Source organism: Saccostrea echinata, unplaced genomic scaffold, assembly GCF_033153115.1.
Source record: "Saccostrea echinata isolate AGI-Se365-2 ecotype Australia unplaced genomic scaffold, CSIRO_AGI_Sech_v1 ptg000027l, whole genome shotgun sequence".
NCBI classification, from domain to species: Eukaryota; Metazoa; Mollusca; class Bivalvia; order Ostreida; family Ostreidae; genus Saccostrea; species Saccostrea echinata.
Window position 1 is genome coordinate 1,335,982 of NW_026889776.1, and position 19,924 is coordinate 1,355,905.

Below are 19,924 nucleotides of genomic sequence, written 5' to 3' on the forward strand. Positions count from 1 at the left end.
ATCACATCCTGTATCAGCCCTCGACCAATATCAGCCCTCTTACTGATATTGGTTTCTCGGGCTGATACAGGATGTGATATGGAAAAGGGTATGTATTATTCTCTATATATTTTCATATTTTACTGATTTGTGCCTTAAATAATACATTTCAGTGGTTTTCTGCACTAAGCATTTTGTAGAAAATATAAGGCCATACATGTACATAAGCTGTTAAAAAAAATTCTCTCCAAAAAAAAAATGCTCTGACGAATTCAGCAAAAATATGCACATTCGCCTCTTTTATCCTTGAGGGAAATGGAATCAGGGCACCCGAAGTACAATATGTAGAACATAATACAGCAGGTATCAAAATAAAGTTGTAAAAAACTTAAAAAAAAAAAAAAAAAAAAAAAAAAAAAAGAACAGCAGTTAAGGAAATTGATATTTTTCAAGTTTAAAAAAAGGAAAGAAAAGAGGTTGTGTATCTACTTTAAACTGCTCCTAAACTAATTGTGGGATTTTGAAAAAAGTGGTATTTCTTCCTGCTGTAAGGCTGTAATTAAAAGTCAGTAGAAACTTTAAGATATATTATTATTGGAAATGTTTTACCAGCAGTGGTAAATATTCGATTCCCTGCGCTTGCGCAGGATTTCATCTAGTGCAACAATATATTTACATCATAAATTTACATACAATCACAAAACGTTTCAAAGATAAAGCGTTGAAAAAATTACCAACAATACATTTTTTGTAGCATTCTCATTTATTGATAGTTTATATTCATTTCACCGATATCAGCCTTGAACAGTCGAGTCATAGTCTGAGTACATAAGTTCAGAGTTTATAAATCACTATTTTATACATGATATAACATAATCTAAACATTGCTTTCTTTAATTTCCACATACATTATCAATGGCTCTAACATTAAAACACCCTAATAACTTTTCTTTTAACAGACATGCATCTGTGATTTGTTCTTCCACATGAAACAGCTTTATCAGATGTTTACGCCACTTTAATACTTGTTTTTCGAATTCCGTGCATTGGAAAGCATAAATCTATACATTGTAGTCTTTCTAGATACCTCGTATAATTATTACATCCACCCCTTGCATAGGTATTTACAATTTTCACAAAACAGCAGATACCGGTACGGAGATGGCAAGCACGTTATCCGTGATGACTTGGATTGATTGATTACTGTCTAATGCCAAGTCTGCAGCATTTCAGCCATATTTAGTAGGATGTGACGACGTGGAAGCGTGGATTTGAAAGATATTGGCTTAACAAGAAGATTTCATACCTCATTAACCTTGATCTTTAAGATGAATACTCAAAATAATATATAATATAAATAAATAATTTCAGATTTTACTTCTCCTAAATTTTAGAAATGATATTACTTAATGCGATAGTACAGGTTAAGAAAACATTGAGAAGGCGTAGTTTTGTTTATGTAAAATTTCTAAGTTTAGGTCCAATTTTCTCTTCCACTATTATTACAAACCAGAGGAGAGCTACAATCTTATCAGATACTCCTGATTACAGCAACTCAGCTATATGCAAATGAACGTTTTATGTGTATATACATGTTTAAAATAATATTAGCTCATCTAAGTCCTAAGCTGAACACTGCTACACATATGGTTATTTACGTTGTGTATGATTTGCGTAAATGTGAGAAATTAAGTATATTTCAAGACACCCTTGCCAACTTCAGTTAAGGAGGTTGGATCCTGCCATCAAAAGTAATGAGAATTTTTTTTATCAAGTATATGTTTAGTATTTATACACATAGCTTTATTAAAAATCAAAACAAAAAATGGGGTCAATGCGCTTCTTTTGGCGCTACAGAGCATTTAGTTTGACCTTTTTGCACTGTAAACACGTCTTACACATAAATCAATTTTTAAAGTTTTTCCTCCAATATTTTTTATTCAAATAAATAATGGGAACAAACACAGTCTTATTTCATCATGAATAGACACATTAAAATTTGTGACAATGGAAAAAATTTCGAATTACTCCGCATGTATAATTATTTGACCTTCTTGCATTCAAAAAATTTCATTTTGCTGGAATTAAGAATTTAACAAGCAAAAAATCATTTGAAAGTAATGACATTTTACTGAATTTAAGAAGAATGGTTAAAAGTATGTTATATATTCAGAAAATAAAATTAAAAGGGGGGGGGTCTGTGATGTTAATTTTTAGATATTACTGAAATAGTGCTAATTTTAAGCTTAAATTAGAGCGCTTTTTTTCTTGTTTTTTCACAATATATTTGCTATATTTATCAAATATGATGATAGAATGCATGACAGTTAATTTAATATATAATTAAGGACCAGTATAAAACAGTTCACTGCACAAAATAACTCTGTGTGCAGAATGCTTGTAAAATAGGAATCCAAACTTAATATACTTTAAATACTTCGAAAGCGAAAAAATGATCATATTCTTCTAAAAACCCTTCCGCCACAAAATATAGTTCCTCACTTAATGCCTTTGGTATGGAATTTAATCAGGGAGTTTTAACTTAATATAGTTTAATTGGCATTGTAGAATCCAAATTTATTGTAAGAATTTAAACATTATGCATAATTTTTAAAATATAGGTTAAGATAAAAATCTGCTCAAAAGCTCAGGAGCGAAGCTCTTTAAGTGTTAAACTCGTCAAAACCTAAGGCTCAAGTGAAATTTTCTTATCATTTTCTACATGTCCGTCTGACCGTCTTAATGTTGCGACTTCTCCTGGATCAAAAGACGAATTTTACAATAAAGCATTCAGCCACAAAGCAGCCAATTCTTCGGTAACAGATTTTCAAGTTTCTTTTTTTTAATGAGAGAATCTCTCTAGAAAGTTGAGATAATAATATAAAGAAGGTAAAAATGGAATGTGTCTTAAAATCTTAATTCTCATATACTACTGATCAGAAAGCAATCGATCTAATTAAAATCAGATCTTTGTTACGCTCCAAATTTCTGATAGTCTTTGTACAGCGACTATCAGAATTTCGGAGCGTAAGAAAGATTAAAATTTTCTGAAGCGTCCTCATGTGCATATTCAATTTTGTTAAAATCATGACCAGTACCCTATGGAATGTGAGTTCACATTGGAGAATCAACGTTTTATATCTATATAAAACAAAGGCATTTTTTTTAATTTTCTTCTCAAGAACAGCAGGAATATTAATATGCAAGTAAGCTCAGGCAGTGAAGATTCAAGTTTGTGTAAGGCATGTCCTCCTGGAATAGGTTGTGACCAAAACAGGGCATTAAATTTTCACATGGAAATATATATGTTGAAAAAAAAAATCTCATCAAAAGCAGATTAGTCGTATTTATATGCAGCAGGCGATAGTTGTGCAAAATCACTTTTTTTATTTGAAATTATGGCTACCGACTCAATAAAAGTCTTCTCAAAACAGAATGTCAACATTAGTCGAATAAATATGCAAAGTTATGATGATTTAAGGTTGTTTAAATCATGGTCTCCCGGGGTAGAGATTGGCAACATGAGGGGATCCAAATGTTATATGGGAGTATCAGGAGAAAACATCTTTTAAAACCTTATGTTTAAGAACAGTAAGGAAATGATTAACTGGGTTATATACAGCCATCCTCAAGAATTGTTGATGTAAATCATATACGATACCAATTTTGATGCACCAGATGCGCATTTTGACAAATTATGTCTCTTCAGTGATGCTCAAGCTGAAACGTTGGAAATCTAAAATATTTAAATAAAAGAGACTTGGAAGAGCTTAAAAAAGGGGTCAAAGAGTGGAGCTAAATACGTTGAACCATCAGAGCTATGCATGAGGGAGATAATCCTTAATTTTAAAATATTTCTAAATTTAAAATTTTCTAAATTTTTGATTTCAGTTTGTTCAAAACATGGTCCACAAAACAGTGGGGGTACATTGAGGAATCAAAGTTTGATCTTATAAAGTTTCTTGGATGCAAAATAATGTCTGCGCAAGAAATTAAGTCCCATTGTTCGTGTCACAGGTGTAATTTTCATTGTAGTTTTCAAAAACACATTTATTTTGTTCGACCCACCAGTGAGTGTATTGCAAAGCTATAGCATGAAATATGGAGATAACAGTATTCAAGCTTAAAGTCCATTAAAACAATACAAATCGGGATCAGAGCAAACAAGGATCTCCAAAAACTTCAGAGGTGGGATCAGGTGCCATGGAGGAGTGAGCAACCCCTGCCAACCGGTCACACTAACCATGTGCTCCTTGTCTTGATCGGGAAATAACGGGAAAACCCATCGACAATTTAGAGTGTAAATAATGGCCTAAAAATAAGTATGGAAAACGTCAGTCAGCATATGACTTTATGATAGATTGTATTTGCTGACAAGGTCATTGTATCGACCATAGAACGTACGAAATGAAGACTTTAAACTTGTTTGTCAATAACTTACCTCGTTTTAGAAATTCTTCATACGTAGAGCATACTCATGTGTATCGAATCAACTGAGAGATATACACCCCATATGCAGGTGATGAGGGTATATTGCTGCATTAAAAGGGGAAGTTAACGATTGAAAAAAAAAAGTCATCTCCTTTATTATAAAGCTCTGTTGCTAGATTACCATTAACGTCTTTTTCTAGTAAAATATCCAAATATGAAACAGATGTGACAGACTCTGTCCTATGCTTTATTTCAAGCTCATTGGGATATATCGTGTCGACATATGAATGGAAATAACTATTGTTAATTGATAATACGTCGTCAATATATCTAAATGTCGAAGGCCACAGCAAGAGATATCTTTTCCTCCTGTATAGGATTTTGAATGAATTCTGCTTCATATGAATACAAAAATAGGTCTGCTAACAACGGGGCGCAATTGGTATCCATAGGAATTCCAACAGTTGTTGGAATACCTGGTCTCCAAAACCACATAGATATTGTCAATCAAAGCGTCGGTTTGTAAGGTCTCATGCGAAGGACCCGCAATTTTTCACTTCTGAATTATTGAACACAGAAGGATAGATGGTTTTCATATTGCCCCTCAATCAATTAATGCGAGATTTTAACATACATCTGATACATTTAATCTATTCTGACAAAGTCTCAAGGTCTTCTTGTTCATGATTGGCCCATCCCCTGGCGTAATCTTCGGCAGAATTCATACATTATTATTCCAGTTGAAAGATCAGAATTCCTTAAATTTTAGCCCTTTTAAAATAAGTGATTTAAGGTCCTTATTATTAACTATATGTATTCTGTTGGTGAGGAATCAAAATAATGGACTTTCCTTCACAATCACAAATAGACTATTTAAAATTTTCAAAAGGACAGAGTAAAGTTTGGTGCGAATGTCATGAAGGCCTATTTATTAGTCCCCTACCCGTGAAACCGGAGGGGACTATAGGTTTCCTCTGAGTCTGTGTCCGTCTGTCTGTCTGTCCCTCTGTCTGTCTGTCAGTCTGTCCCACTTGGTTTTCCGCACTTTTTTCCTAAACGCCTGCAGATATTGAGCTGATTTTTGGTATGTGAGTGTATCTTGATAAGTTACAGACCAAATTTGCATTTCGTTCCGCTTCATTGATTTTTGACGGAATTACGGCCTTTTCAATTTTTAAGGGTTTACCGCAATTTTCTTCTAAACGCTTGTAGATATTGAGCTGATTTTTGGTATGTGGCTTTAGCTTAATTAGTTATAGATCAAGTTTGCATTTCGTCCCGCTTCATTAATTTTTGACAGAATTATGGCATTTTCAATTCTTAACGGGAACCAGATTACACTTGCCGGTAGGGGACTAGTATTGCTAATGCAATACTCTCAGAATGTTTGTTTATTTACATAAGGTAGCAGTGAATCAAAGGAGACATCGTGTATAATAGGTTTATTGTAAGACCGATGTCCATGACTACGCTTACGTCTCTTTGTACAGTTAAAAAGTCCCATCACATTCATATTGCTACACTGTAGGCTTGAAAGATTCCCAACACTATCGAGATTGTCATTGCTACCATATGGAAAGGCCGTGCCTAGTTTTCTTATCCAGTATTCTTCTCGTTGTCTACGGAAAGGTGTACTCAGAGATGGGCTATTAGTATGATTGTAAATCTTTTCTAGAATTCTAACTTTCATTGACAAAATAGAATGATCAGGTAAATTACAATGCTTGTATGGAAGCTGCTGGCCCCCGTTGTTAATCTGAAATCTATGCCCCGATATTCTTTTATTAAGTGAACCCTTGGTTTCACCAACATAAATAAGTCCACAAAGAGTACATTCTATTCCGTAGACTACATTAGAAGATTTGCAATTCAGATTTTCCCAAGTTTTGGTATGGAAGCTCTGTCCAGTAAAATTACAAGAAATGAAGAGCTAGTAATCAAAATATCACACTTTTACAGTTTTTTTTACAGAACATTTGGAAATAGAACACATGGGATCGGAAAAAGAATCGTCAAATATATCTTTAATAGAAACTTTACTTTCCTTCTTACATTACATTCCTTCCAACTGTTGGTTCTATACCAAAAAATGGGAATGATGTCTCAGTTCTGCAAGTTTTTGTTCGACTCGATAAGCGATATGTTTAAAGTTGCTGCAAGACACAATGCAATCCAAAATGTGAAATCCTTTATAAAATAGATGAATCATCAACATTGTTACGATGTCAGTGGAGAAAAAATATTAGTCAGATAAAAAACAGCACTGGGCAAAAGAAAATGCATACACTGTACAAGTCATGCAATCACATTGGACTAATAAATATTCTAATATTGAATTACGGTAAATAAAAACAGAATATATTGGTTTTATTTGCAAACTATTTTATTCAAGGTGCTCCTCGGCCACTCCATGGTGAAACAATTGTACACAAGTGGATTTCAGAAAATGCAGGATTAAATATAACAGCTCAGTTTACTGCATATCCACCACCATCAGTCACATGGGTATTTAAACGTGAAGGGATGAATAAAAATGAAACGGTTCCAGTGAAAAACTACACTACAATGAATGTAAATGAAAGTTTGATCCAGTCAACATTTGTTAACAACAAAATTTCTCTGTCCGAATATGGAAACTATACCGCTATAGCCATTGGAGAGAAAACAGCCATGATAACATTCATTATAAGACCACAACGTAAGTAAGCAAAATTTGGGATTCTGTGTCTACTTTTTTGTGTCTACTTTACATAGCTTTTTAGCTTTACATAGCTTTGAATACTGTTTACGTCTTTCCAATATATCACATAGTGTTTTTATCCAATTAATAATAAAATCTGAGTAGATCAGGCTTTTGCAAACACAAGTCAAAAGCCCATTATACCTTTCCGTAGATCAAAGGGGATTTTATCGGTTTTTCGTTTTGCTATCAAACCAACACGTTATTTTTGCAGGGCACAACCACGCAATGGGTTTGTTCACTAAGTGTCTATATCGACAAAACTAGCCCCCTCCCCCTTCAGTTCATATGGCCTGTTATTTTAAACAGTTATGATTGTTCAAACAGTTATCATTATGATCAAATAATAGAAAAAGAGAAGCGTTTGTACCAAGCTTTTATAACAGATTGGACAATATCTTTTCCAGATCTTGTACATTGCAAGTTTCATTAAAAAAAATAAAAGATCCTCAATTGTTTATGATTGAATATACCTATCCAACAAGTTCTGTGTTTACGATCCACTAGCCTTTGTTTAAGGGATGATGTGCAATCACGACATAGTAAACTTAGTGAATTCTAAGCTCCATTAACACTCACTGAGAAGTTAGATACATGTAAATCTCACAAAAGAAAAATGATTATTATTCATTTTTAAAACCATCAATATTTTCAAAAAACTATTTAAATTATCCTCTGCAATGTATTCTGAAATGTTTACTAGTTGAAAGTTTAACGATTACACACGACTCTAAACTTTCCCCATTAAGAAATTGTGTCAAACACCCCTTGCACGGCTAGTGAGATAGGAAAAATATATAAATAAAAAAAATATATATGCCAATCTAGTCTTCATTATTCCAGAGAGAGAGAGAGAGAGACTATAGCGGATAGATAAGTAAACAAGCAAAAATGTAGAGAGAAAATTACACTGTGTCCAGGATCGATGTACACCAGTATGATATGCAAAGATAACAGAATTCTGTATTTTTTCTGATAATTCATCTTATTCTTCTTTTCTCTTCATATATATTTGGAGATTGAATGTTAACTTGTTTTCAGTAGTAATAATTATAATAAAACTTGTCTAATCTGGACACAACTGGTTCAGTAAAAAATTGCCAGATTACACAACCTTGTAAACAAATGAATTAACTGAAAGGGACTTAAAGTTTACAACGTATTAGGCAAGATTTTGGAATACACTACATCTGGATTAGACAAGTTTTAAAGTATCTGGATTATATTTTTGTGTAAATCTTAAACATGTACCGATATTATTGTGGTCAGGGTCGACATTCTTCAAAAGTCTTCCATTACGTATGCTTCTATAGAAGTTATATTATATTTTTAAGTGATTCTTGAGTCATATTGTGAAATTGGTTTAAACATTTGGTGCATTAGATATCAGTGCGCCGAAAGTGATAAAAGTTCTTTTTTAACAGAAAGCTGGTATTGGGTTGAAGTTTCAGAGAAAGAGGGAGAGAAAGGAAAGAGAGATTTTAATTATAATGAATTTACATTAATCATGTTATTTGAATTATTCTTCTCATCAAAGTAAAAACATGTACACATGCCTTTTCAGTAAAGCGTTCAATGCAGCTGCTTCGATTGATTGATTGTATGTTGTTTAACGTCCCTCTCGAGAATTTTTCACTCACATGGAGACGCCACCACTTGTCGGTGGGGGGCTACAATTTTGACCTATACGCGGCACTTAGGGCCATTGAACAATGAGAGATCTTTTAAGTGTCAGCACCTACTGCGACACGGGACCTCATCCGAAGGACCGGTCTCCGCGTCCCGCAGTAAGATTCGAACCTGCGACGTAAGGATCAACTCCTTACTCCGCGACTCTAGAACTAGAGCAGACGCTCCAACTCACTGCGCCACGCGGGCGACCAGGTGCTTCGAACGCACTGGAGTAAAAACAATGATAAATGAACGATTTCATTAAAATTAAATGTATAGCCTAATTTTCGATATTATCATCGTCGAAACATGTTTGTATCATCGTTAAATGGAAGGTTTCAAATGAAAACTTTATTTTTAGGAAAGCCATTTGCCCCTAAAGATGTTCGTGTTACTTGTGAAATACATAGTGCCAACGTTATTTGGACCAGCAATTTGAATGGTGGCTCGACGCAGAATTTCAGCATCAAATATAAGTCCTTAAATGACAGGAATTATCAAGAATACAAGAAGGTCGCATTAGACCAAGGAAAGGGTCACAAGATGAATGTAACTGTCGACAATCTAATGCAAGCTTCAGAGTATGTATTTGTAGTCATTGCAAGGAATAATTTTGGTGCTACTGATTCTACAGAGATGCCAAATTGCACAACAGGATGTAAGTAATATCTATACATTATATTACTTTGCATTTTCAGGTCAGAGTTTGGCCAATTGTTAATCAAAACCTCATAGCTCAGCTTGCACCCTTAACATCGTACTGCTGAAATTAATATGTATGTCATGAAAAGTTGAATTTAAATGAAAAATTTCCACTTTGATTGGAATTTAATACTAGTAAAAAGTTGTAAAAGAAAATTTTTTAAGTTCCAGTGCAATATTTATGTTTCTCTTAATACCACTTTCCATTTCGAGATCCAAATATTCACCAATGTTACATCCATTTGTTTATTTTTCTTTCTCTCTTTCTTCCCTTTTTTAGGAGTGTTGTCTTTTTGTATGTGTATGTTTGTGTAAGTGTGTGTTTGGGGGGGGGGGGGGGAGGGGGGTGTTAGTTTTTTATGCATTGTTTCATATATTTAATAAATTATGATTGTATCGTTATTATACTCTATTTATCAAAGTTAGACATGTTTACCTCCCCATAACAATATCAATTGATTTTTAATACATACAGGACGTACAAAATTGTTTTGTCACATTGTGCAGTATATGTAAGAAAAAGAACAAATTTGACATTTCATTCAAAAAATGCACTTAGAATTCAGAAAATAAAATATTTATTTGAGAAAAGAAGCATATAAAATGGTAAATAGCATGTTCATATAAAATTTATCATTTATTTTTTTATGTTTGATACAAGCAATTTAGAATATAACAAAGGTTTTGAAAGGGAAAAAATAAAGTGATTATTTCTTTCCAAGTATCTATATATTGCAGACATTCAAACATCAGTTCAAAAGCCAAATATAGGAGGAATCATTGGTGGAACAGTTGGGGGCATCTTTTGTATTATTCTGGTTTTGATTTTCATAGCAATTAATAGAAAATACCAGATAAACTGTGTAGGTACGTACCTTCCTTTTATAGATTTTGTATATTTCCACAATTAATTTTGAGAACATAGAATGTATCACAATGATTATTAACTTTTGAATTATCTTAGTTTCAGAACGAAATCCAAACCTAAGGTAAGATGAAGAATTTTGAAAAAAGAAAGTAACTGTATCATTAATAAGCCCATTTACGAGAAATAAATAAAATTTTTCATACCACATGAAAAGTATAGGCAAGTGCTTACAAACAGCAATATATATCTGTAATATCAAATTGTTCAGAAGCATTAAATGTGATAAACAAGTTTCATACCAATCCTCTTACTTAAAATGGGCTTTTTTTAAGTGACAAGACATCAGAAGTAAAAGCCAATGGTACGTATATAATTATATGATTATCTTTTTTTCTTCAGTTTTGAAATTCCTCTATCTCTTGCCACCAATGGCAAAAGCCTATTAGTTTATCTGCATTAGTAAGAAGTTCGCAGCCTGCCCGTCTTTCTGTATGTTTCTTGATATGATATTAATTCCTTCCAGAGCTGTTTTCTGATTTTAGTTAAACTTGGTCACTCCAAAATATAATTTTCATTTATTTTTTTCCAGAACTACGCATGCTAACTCTCGATTCCTGCCCACATTTTACACCCATTTTATTCAAAATCAGTGGGAATTTAGCCAAAATAACGTTTTCTTTAATTCAAAGATGAGTTCATTAATAAACTATTAACAATTTCAAAACCAGTGTCAAATAGATATTTGCTCTATATTACAGCGAACAGCTCTTTTTATAAGAGGATAGACAATGTTTTCCCTTGTTAGGCTTTAAAACAACATGGAGTTTAAAATAATCATGGATATTGATAAATGACTCTTCAACCTTTCTTTATGTATAACTTCTATAAAATTAAGAAAAGTAACAAAATGAACATTTTTGCTGTGCTTTTGTCTGTTAACATACCCCCCCCCCTTTCACATTTAAGCAAAAAAATACTTTGGCATGAATTGGTTGAATAATAATTATATCACAACTTTTTTTTATTTAAAATGCGTAAACAGATTCGCTGATAGACTACACAAAGTTTCAAAATTCAAATATAAAGAATTTTTATAAAATATTTTTGATCAAAATCTATATGGAAATACTCATTATATTTATGATATACGCACTTTTTTGTACTCGGTAAATACTCTTTCTTGAGTTTTTCATTCAAAATTATATATGACAAAACATTGGTAAATAATTAGAACATACACATGTATAGACATGTATGCTGCATCATAACCGTAAACCATTTTTATATATTTTTCTATATCAGGAGGAAGAAGAGGGAAATTTTCGGAATAAAATATCAAAATCATGTTAAGATTAATTACTTGCAATGTTTCCCGTAATAATAAGTTATGCTAAAAATTGCCCAAAGTTTTTTGAGTCGATCAATTACAGGCGGAACACGTTTAAACCTGATAGGAACTAGCTGACTTCAATAGTATCAACTTAATCATGAAAAATATTTTATAAGAAAAAACATTTATTTTATTATAGTAAAATGATTAAAACGGGCAAAACTGTAGGCATACGTGTATGAAAAAACGATCAAATGATTTTGGGTCTTGGTCGATCTTATAAAATTGCTACTAGCGGGAAAAAGAAGCTGTGTATACTTAAAAGTTAAATAAAAATAATAAAATGTATTCTTTGATTGCTCTATATTCTTAATGGTGCAGTTTTATGTAGTAAATGCCTCTTTGAGAACTCAATTTGCTTAATATCGCGTTCGATTCGTCTTCATGGCCGCAGGACGCTTGTCTGGAATTTCGAGCATGAGCGACACGTGGTTAGTAATCGATTAGAATTTCTTGCATTCATTGATAGTATCTAATGTATAGAAAGAGAAAAACATTCGTTTTTGGAATCATTTTGACAAATTTTGATTGAAAGATGCCTTTAATATGATTGAAAATGATCGTCTGCATGCCACTGCGATCTGGAGAATGGGATGTCTCAAACCAATATTGCAAGACAGTTTGGAGTTCATACTAACACTGTAAATGCTTAATGGAGACGAAATAAATGGTGCGTTCAAGATCTGAGAGCGTAGCGGCTACATAGCCTCTACGTAAAGCTACGATATTGAACGTTAAGCTTGCCTAGCCGCTAGGTAGGGATATTTGTTACTAAATACCATTTCCAAGATGACTCCCTTAGTTTCCAATTTACGGACAGAAGCTTTTTTAAACAGGGGGGGGGGGGGTGTCTTCTTCGTAGCGAATAAACTGTAAATTTACAAATATTTATTTTTGCTTGAAATAACTCTTTTTGTTCCAAAAGTAAATTTTTGCTGATATATTTGTATCTGAATTCTAACACATAGCGATTAGGCTAGCTATCCGTCCAATAGAAATAGATATCTACCACCTAGCTTTTCTTTTAGCCGCTACTATCTTGAACGCAGCCCTGCAAACTGACACCGTTCGGGATCGCCCAGGATCAGGACGCTGCATGTGACGTCACGTTGGCAAGATACATTATTAAACTTGTGAAACTTTTTGCCCCCGTTTGCATCGTTACTTTAAACAGAATACGATTTAATACTGTAGTTTTCTTTATTAGTTATATGTGTGTTTGGTTGCCTATTCATCTGCTTGAAATGTAACCTTTTCATGTACATATATTGACCTATAAGATTTAATTTTCCTATATGATCGATCACTGTTCGTTATCTTAACCTTGTCATGTAATTGACGTAATGGGGTTTTTTTGTATGTATAAAAATTTGATATGAGTGTTGACAAATCTCTGTTCTTTCCAGTCTTAATATGCTTTCACCATTTTTTTTAAATGCAACTAAATGAAATGACTTTACGGAAATCGTAACTTTTCTGTTAGAGTTTAAGTTTATTTAGCTAGTGTCTCATTGAAACTTTTATAATTTTTTCATAATTTCATGATTTTTATTTCTTATTCTAGGTCACCAAACAGATGATGGGTAAGTTTTTTGAATCACTTAATATTAAATAAACCTATTCTAATGTGATACACTAGATGAAATCCCGCGCAAGGGCGGGGAATTGAATTTTCACCACTGCTGACGTAATATCTTATATTATACTTTCATGTAAATTAGTTGAATCTGATTCGTCGAGAAACATTTGTTAAAAAACACTATTACCCGCTGAATAATGAAGCCACGCCCACCAGCGTAGCAACAGTTAACATTGCTTGACGACGGGTGTTATTCCAAAAAATATTGACTGCGCAGAATTCATGCGCGCAAGGTTCACTGTAATATGTATTTGAATAAAACATTCAGTATAATATAATAAATACTGCATGTAGTTGAGTGTAACATTGAAAATTTTCACCCCTCGAAAACCATTGTCAACCTCGGCTGCGCCTCGGTTGACAATGGTTTTCTTGGGGTGAAAATTTTCAATGTTACACTCAACTACATGCAGTATTTATATAATAGTTTCTACCGATACAGCAGTACAGCTCACGAGTTATTACCACCCCACCGTGGAAAACACACGTTGGAAAATACCCCGTGTTACACCGTGTACATTATACATGGAATTCCACGGTTTGCGGATATTGCAATTATACCAAAGACGCACCGTGGCACACCGTGGACATTACCGTTTCCTCGGGTGACCCTCCGTGTTCCACCTTGCAAGAATATTACGGAAGAAATTAGTTTATTTCTAAAAATAATTTTAGAATTGAAATTATAGCTATGTTGGTTTAATAGCTACAAAGAAATAGAAAATAAAAATTATTTAATTCAAACAGCTCACGATCATACATGTAAGGTCGCAACATAACAGCAGCGTTCAGTGTAAACTGGTTCAACGTAGCTGCAGAACTGTACTAAGCTCTCCGGAAAAAAAAATGTGGCACTGTAGCTCTCCGGTCTGTCATTTTTTTTTTCGGAGAGCTACAGTTCTGCAGCTTGGTTCAACGTTGACGGTATACAGGTACATATCCATTGAATAAATTTACTTTGATTTCTGTTGAATTCATATTTCATATGTATTTGAAAACAAAAACAACTATATATCGATTGTGCTAATTATTATATTTCTGATGTATGCTATAAATGCGCAGGTACAAATCCAAGTACAAGTACATTGTCTTTGAAGTTAATAATTATTCAAATCAATGCCAAACATAGATACGGATCGATAATTTTAGTTGTTATTTTCTCTGTGAAATAATATGGCATTAAAGGTATTGACAGTAAAAGCATTCACAAATAATACCTATGATATCAGATAACTAATTTAGCATTATCTGATCACTACATCGCAAATAATAATTGTGAAAAAAAAATGTCGAGTCAGTATTTTATGAAAATCATTTGGTATATGAATATACTCTTATTTTGCAGAAATAATATAAATAGTGTAGACCACTTATCAATGAAGATACTAAGTTGCTACATGTGAGGAAGAAAAAGTACATGCAAGAAGAAAACGTAGCATTCCCTAAAAAAAAAAAATCTTATACGTAGTTTGGTAGCCGTACAATCGGCAAATTAACATGAAAATCAAGCAGTTATATGCATCCATTGATTTAACTTGACATTAAGAGACATTAATGTAGAAAATTCAATGTTTGAAAGTTTATTTCTGTCGAATATGTAGGTGTCAGTATTTCTACCTGGGTATTTTTTTTTAATTATTAATTATTTTTATAATCTTCTTCGATCAGTACGAAAAGTAAAAAAAAATCGCTTGAACTGCCAATGCAGCATTCTAAAAATTCTTTTGCAAATTATATACTATTCACTTTTTTCATAATGGTTAAAAATTATTTTGAATTCCATATTTTACAATGTTAAGATACGAGAGAGAGAGAGAGAGAGAGAGAGAGAGAGAGAGAGAGAGAGAGAGAGAGAGAGAGAGAGAGAGAGATTTTACTTTCAGGTTCATCCTTCCGTTTTTTGTTTGTTTGTTTTTTTTTTGTTTTTTGTTTTTTTTTTTTTGTTTGTTTTTTTTTTTTTTTTTTTGGTTTTTTTTTTTTTTTTTTTTTTTTTTTTTTTTTTTTTTTTTTTTTTTTTTTATAGTTTTTTGTTGTTGTTGTTTTTTTTTTTTTTTGGTTTCTTCTCATATACATATCATGTATATATCGATAAAATTAATCTTATGAACTCTGTGCTTACAAAATTTATAAGGAACGTAAGGCAACAAAATTTTAAGAAATGTTGAATATTTTAGCTTGATACGTTCATAATTTGCAAAAATTTTTACAAAATAAACACCATTTGTTTGTGAAACACTGATGCCCCCGTATGGTAGCTAATGGCGAAGGTTAAAGTTTCTCAAATGTAAGTCAAACTCCAAGGTCAAGAGGTCCAAAATGTTGTTACCCAAAGAAAGGACTTGTGTCAATGGATATATCTGCTCAGAATCAGAATCTGAAAATTTTATTGAAAGTCGGATTTTCAAATAAATAACATAAGCTCTGTAGAGCTTTTGACCGACATGATTAGTAAGACATATACTTATACATAAAATACATAAATGATAATATATACATTTAACATAGTTAAAATTACAATGGCATGCAGCACAACAGTGAACACACATAATTTACAAACACAAAAACAACAACAAACAACTCATTCAGTATGCATTTACAAAGAACAATAGATAGAAATAAATATGAATGAATGGTCAGAATAGCACATACTCTAAAAAGGATAATCTATAATTTATATTGTTGTATAAAATATGAGATAGCACTTTTGCTGAATTAAAAGGTATACATTATAGTATGACAAGTTAAATTGATGCAAAGCATCAAATCGGCCGCAAAAATATATAAATCATTTTTAAGTATTTCTAATAAGGAGTCAAAAGAAAAGAAAAATTCAAATAGAAAAAGTATATGAAACATTTTTACACTTGCTGTACTTTTCTGTGCATTTTTTACGCTGCAATTTTCAGTGATCAATATTTATCCAAAGAAATAAATTCATTGATATGAAAGTCAGACTGAGATAAAGGATAAAAATATAATTATCATTAAATTATTTGATTCAAGGACGAAGACAACAAATATATAAAACAAGCATTCTGAGAGTATTGCATTAGCAATACTAGTCCCCTACCGGCAAGTGTAATCTGGTTCCCGTTAAGAATTGAAAATGCCATAATTCCGTCAAAAATCAATGAAGCGGGACGAAATGCAAACTTGATGTATAACTAATCAAAGTTAAGGCACATACGAAAAATCAGCTCAATATATATCTAAAAGCGTTAAGAAGAAAATTGCGGAAAACCCCTAAAAATTGAAAAGGCCGTAATTCAAGGAAGCGGAACGAAATGCAAACTTGATCTGTAACTCATCAAGATACACTCACATACCAAAAATCAGCTCAATATCTGCAAGCGTTTAGGAAAAAAGTACGGAAAACCAAGTGGGACAGACTGACAGATAGAGGGACAGACAGACAGACGGACAGACAGACGGACGGACAGACTCAGAGGAAACCTATAGTCCCCTCCGGTTTCACCGGTAGGGGACTAATAATTGATTATGAATGTCTGAATGCTGGCAGGCAAAAAGAAATGACATTTATATCACGTGCTGATACCCTGGATTTTTCAAGTGATAATGCCGTTCAGTGTTGTGAAAAAAAGCGCAGAAAAAATGTTTCATTGTGTCACTTGCAACTGCAGTGTATTAAAAGCAAAATCCAGTTCTTATTTCAATTTATTAATTATTTTAGGCACTGTATAATTCATACCCGGAAACTCAACAGGCTTTGTTTTTATATCTTATACGCCCATGTTGGGAAGCAGTTCATGAAACATTTTTTTGTAAAATCATTAAATTAATAAATATCTGAAGAGAAATGAAAAACAAATTGTAACATAATAACAACCAATAAGAGTTAGTATTAAGACAATTTTTAAAACTTTTATTTATAACTTTTGTCAGCACATACAACCTATCTTTGAGTCAAATGCTGAGTGACGTTTTTCACACAAATTGTTAGAGCCCTTTCTTGAATTTTTTCAATTTTTCTTGTGTTATTTTCTCCACAGAAATGCCATACGACAGGGCAGTAATGAAAATTACTCATAATAAAAGAATGATAGTTAATTTGTACAGTTTGGTTAGGTGTTTACCTATACGTTTTAATACATTAAGTTGTCTTGCTGCTTTTTTTTTTTTTTTTTTTTTTTTTTTTTTTTTTTTTTTTTTTTTTGCATATGTTTGAAATATGGCTTTTAAATTTTAGTTGGCTATCAATTGTCACACCCAGGAGCTTTAACTCTTCCTCACATTTCAAAGTAAAACCATCCAAGTTGAAATTGATGTTTTCTTTATTTTATTTCCTATTGTGAGTGCCTGAAATTGTTCTGGATTTGCTTTCATGTGGTTGTTTGAGAACCAATTCATTAGATTTAGGCTTTCTTCTAAAACTTTAATAACTTTGCTAAAATCAGAGTCTGAATGAGACAATGAATTGTCATCAGCATAGTTATATAAAATGCCTTCATCAACAAAGCTAAAAATGTCATTTTAAAATATGTTAAAAAGAACAGGGCCTAATGTAGAACCTTGGGGTACACCCTTATATATATATCCTTAAAAGTGCTAAAAATATCTCCTACCCTTACACATTGTCTCCTATCTGACAGATAACTTTGTATAAGTGATAAAGCAGAGTCTGAGAGGCCATACATTTTCATTTTCATCAGCAACAGGTTGTGTGGTAAGGAATCAAAGACCTTTGAGAGATCCATAAATTTATACTGCAGCAGTATACTTGTTATCATCAATGGCTTTCCAGTCTTCAATGATTTTCATTAGAAAAGTATTACATCCATAACCTGGCCTTAAAGCTGATAAATAGGTATGAAATATATTTCAAAGAAATTCACCAACTGTTTATATATTGCCCTCTCAAAAGTCTTTGAAATTGCCGGTAGAATGCTTACAGTTCTATAGTTACCAACTTCTAATTGACTATTTTTCTTATGAAGGGGTACGACCTGTGTCTCTTTAAGTTTTTTGGAAAATTCACATTGTTCAAATGATTTATTAATGAGCATGGTGATTGGTTTTGCTATGGTTGGATTTGAAAGTTTAAGTGTCTTAACAGAGATACCATCTTTCCTGTTGCTTTTTTAATCCCAATTTTATTTATTTGCTGTTCAACAAAAGCAGTCTGTATAGGTTTAAAGTTTATTGGATTTTCTGTATGTACTCTTTCAGAAATTGCTTTAATGTGGATGTTTTTGTGGTCAACTGAACAACTCCCTTCCCCTAACTCTTTAGCAACATTCACAAAGAAATCATTAAAAGTTTCTGCCACCTCTGTTTGATTGTTTTCAACGTTGTTTGAGGTATTGATTGTGACGTCAAAATGCTGCTGCACGTGCACTGACTCTCCAGTGAATACGTCTACGTAATTATGTGTATTCCTTGTGACAAGACCTTCCTTTGGGTACCAACATATTTGACCTCTTGAGTTAAGTAATGTCTTAAACCCGTCGTGTTTATATGACTTTACAATGTCAGAAACAGCTGCTTTCAATGCATATAATATTGTAAATGAATCTATACATATGGAAAGATCCGCACTTGATTATGCAAGGATATTTTGCTTGTCGGAGTTCAATATCTTCCACACATGATCAACGTCACTTTTCGACGTGACTGACTTTTGACACATTGACTACAAAATTCTAGCATTAACTCTGCATCTCTCATCTCTCTGAATCTTTTTCGGCATTTAAGAAAAAAATATTGGATTTATGATCTCCTTCAATTCTGTATTTGACAATTTCTTATACATATTAGTGTGCTTTATTATACTTCTAAAATGCATTGGTCATCTAAAGTGACTATTAATTTGACAATTCCATTTGACGAACAAATATATAATCTTTGAATTCATTTTTAGCGCCCAGTACGAAGAGTTAAAACAGATGAGTAGAGAACAAGAAAACAGTTATGACGCAATTAAATTGCCAAGTAAGGGAATATTTAACATAGAATATTAACACATTCTATGTTAACATATATAATAATTAACAATTTGAAAATAATTAGACATCACAATTCTCTTTCTTTACTTTTTGATTATAATTAACAGTCAAATGAAATTATCATAATTCTTTTATTTTTCCTCAGAAAACAGAATTTCATAGTAAGTAATCTATTCATTCAGATCGATGTTGATTTTGAAATACCTGTATAATAAGTTGCTATAACAATTAAACCCCAACTTCAAATTAATATATCATTAATTGGTTTAAATTTATGAAAGAAGCATTCTTGTTTTAACACAAACAGCGCAAAGTATGAAGATTTGAAACCCCAGAAAGAAGAAAACGAAGAATATACAGACACCTCAGGTATGTAAATCTTGAAACTTTAAGCAATAATGATGGCCACAAGGCATAATCTAACTGGCTTCTTTCAAAATCAGTTGTTCAATTTTATTTAAATTTGCAGGTGGAAAAGAGAGCACTTATACTAATTCGAAGATGCTGTCCACAGCAAACGTATATTTGAATATGTCTTTCA

The 19,924-nt window shown here is 32.4% G+C and overlaps 1 protein-coding gene across 1 annotated transcript; it reads left to right on the plus strand.

Annotated features, from left to right (window-relative positions):
• The first annotated feature begins 6,811 nt into the window (after window positions 1-6,811).
• On the plus strand, window positions 6,812-10,568 carry LOC133193404 (uncharacterized). The gene is made up of 4 exons (XM_061329328.1): window positions 6,812-7,108; window positions 9,183-9,479; window positions 10,262-10,390; window positions 10,488-10,568. The coding sequence occupies exons 1-4, from the start codon at window positions 6,934-6,936 to the stop codon at window positions 10,514-10,516; spliced, it is 630 nt and encodes a 209-aa protein (XP_061185312.1). The 5' UTR covers window positions 6,812-6,933; the 3' UTR covers window positions 10,517-10,568.
• The last annotated feature ends 9,356 nt before the right edge of the window (window positions 10,569-19,924 follow it).

Bases quoted from the DNA above. Each gene is read 5' to 3' on its own strand.
- LOC133193404 (XM_061329328.1), top strand. From the start codon at position 6,934: ATGAATAAAAATGAAACGGTTCCAGTGAAAAACTACACTACAATGAAT. The intron at 7,109-9,182 runs GTAAGTAAGCAA...CTTTATTTTTAG, and splicing joins ATTCATTATAAGACCACAAC to GAAAGCCATTTGCCCCTAAA. The intron at 9,480-10,261 runs GTAAGTAATATC...TATATATTGCAG, and splicing joins GCCAAATTGCACAACAGGAT to ACATTCAAACATCAGTTCAA.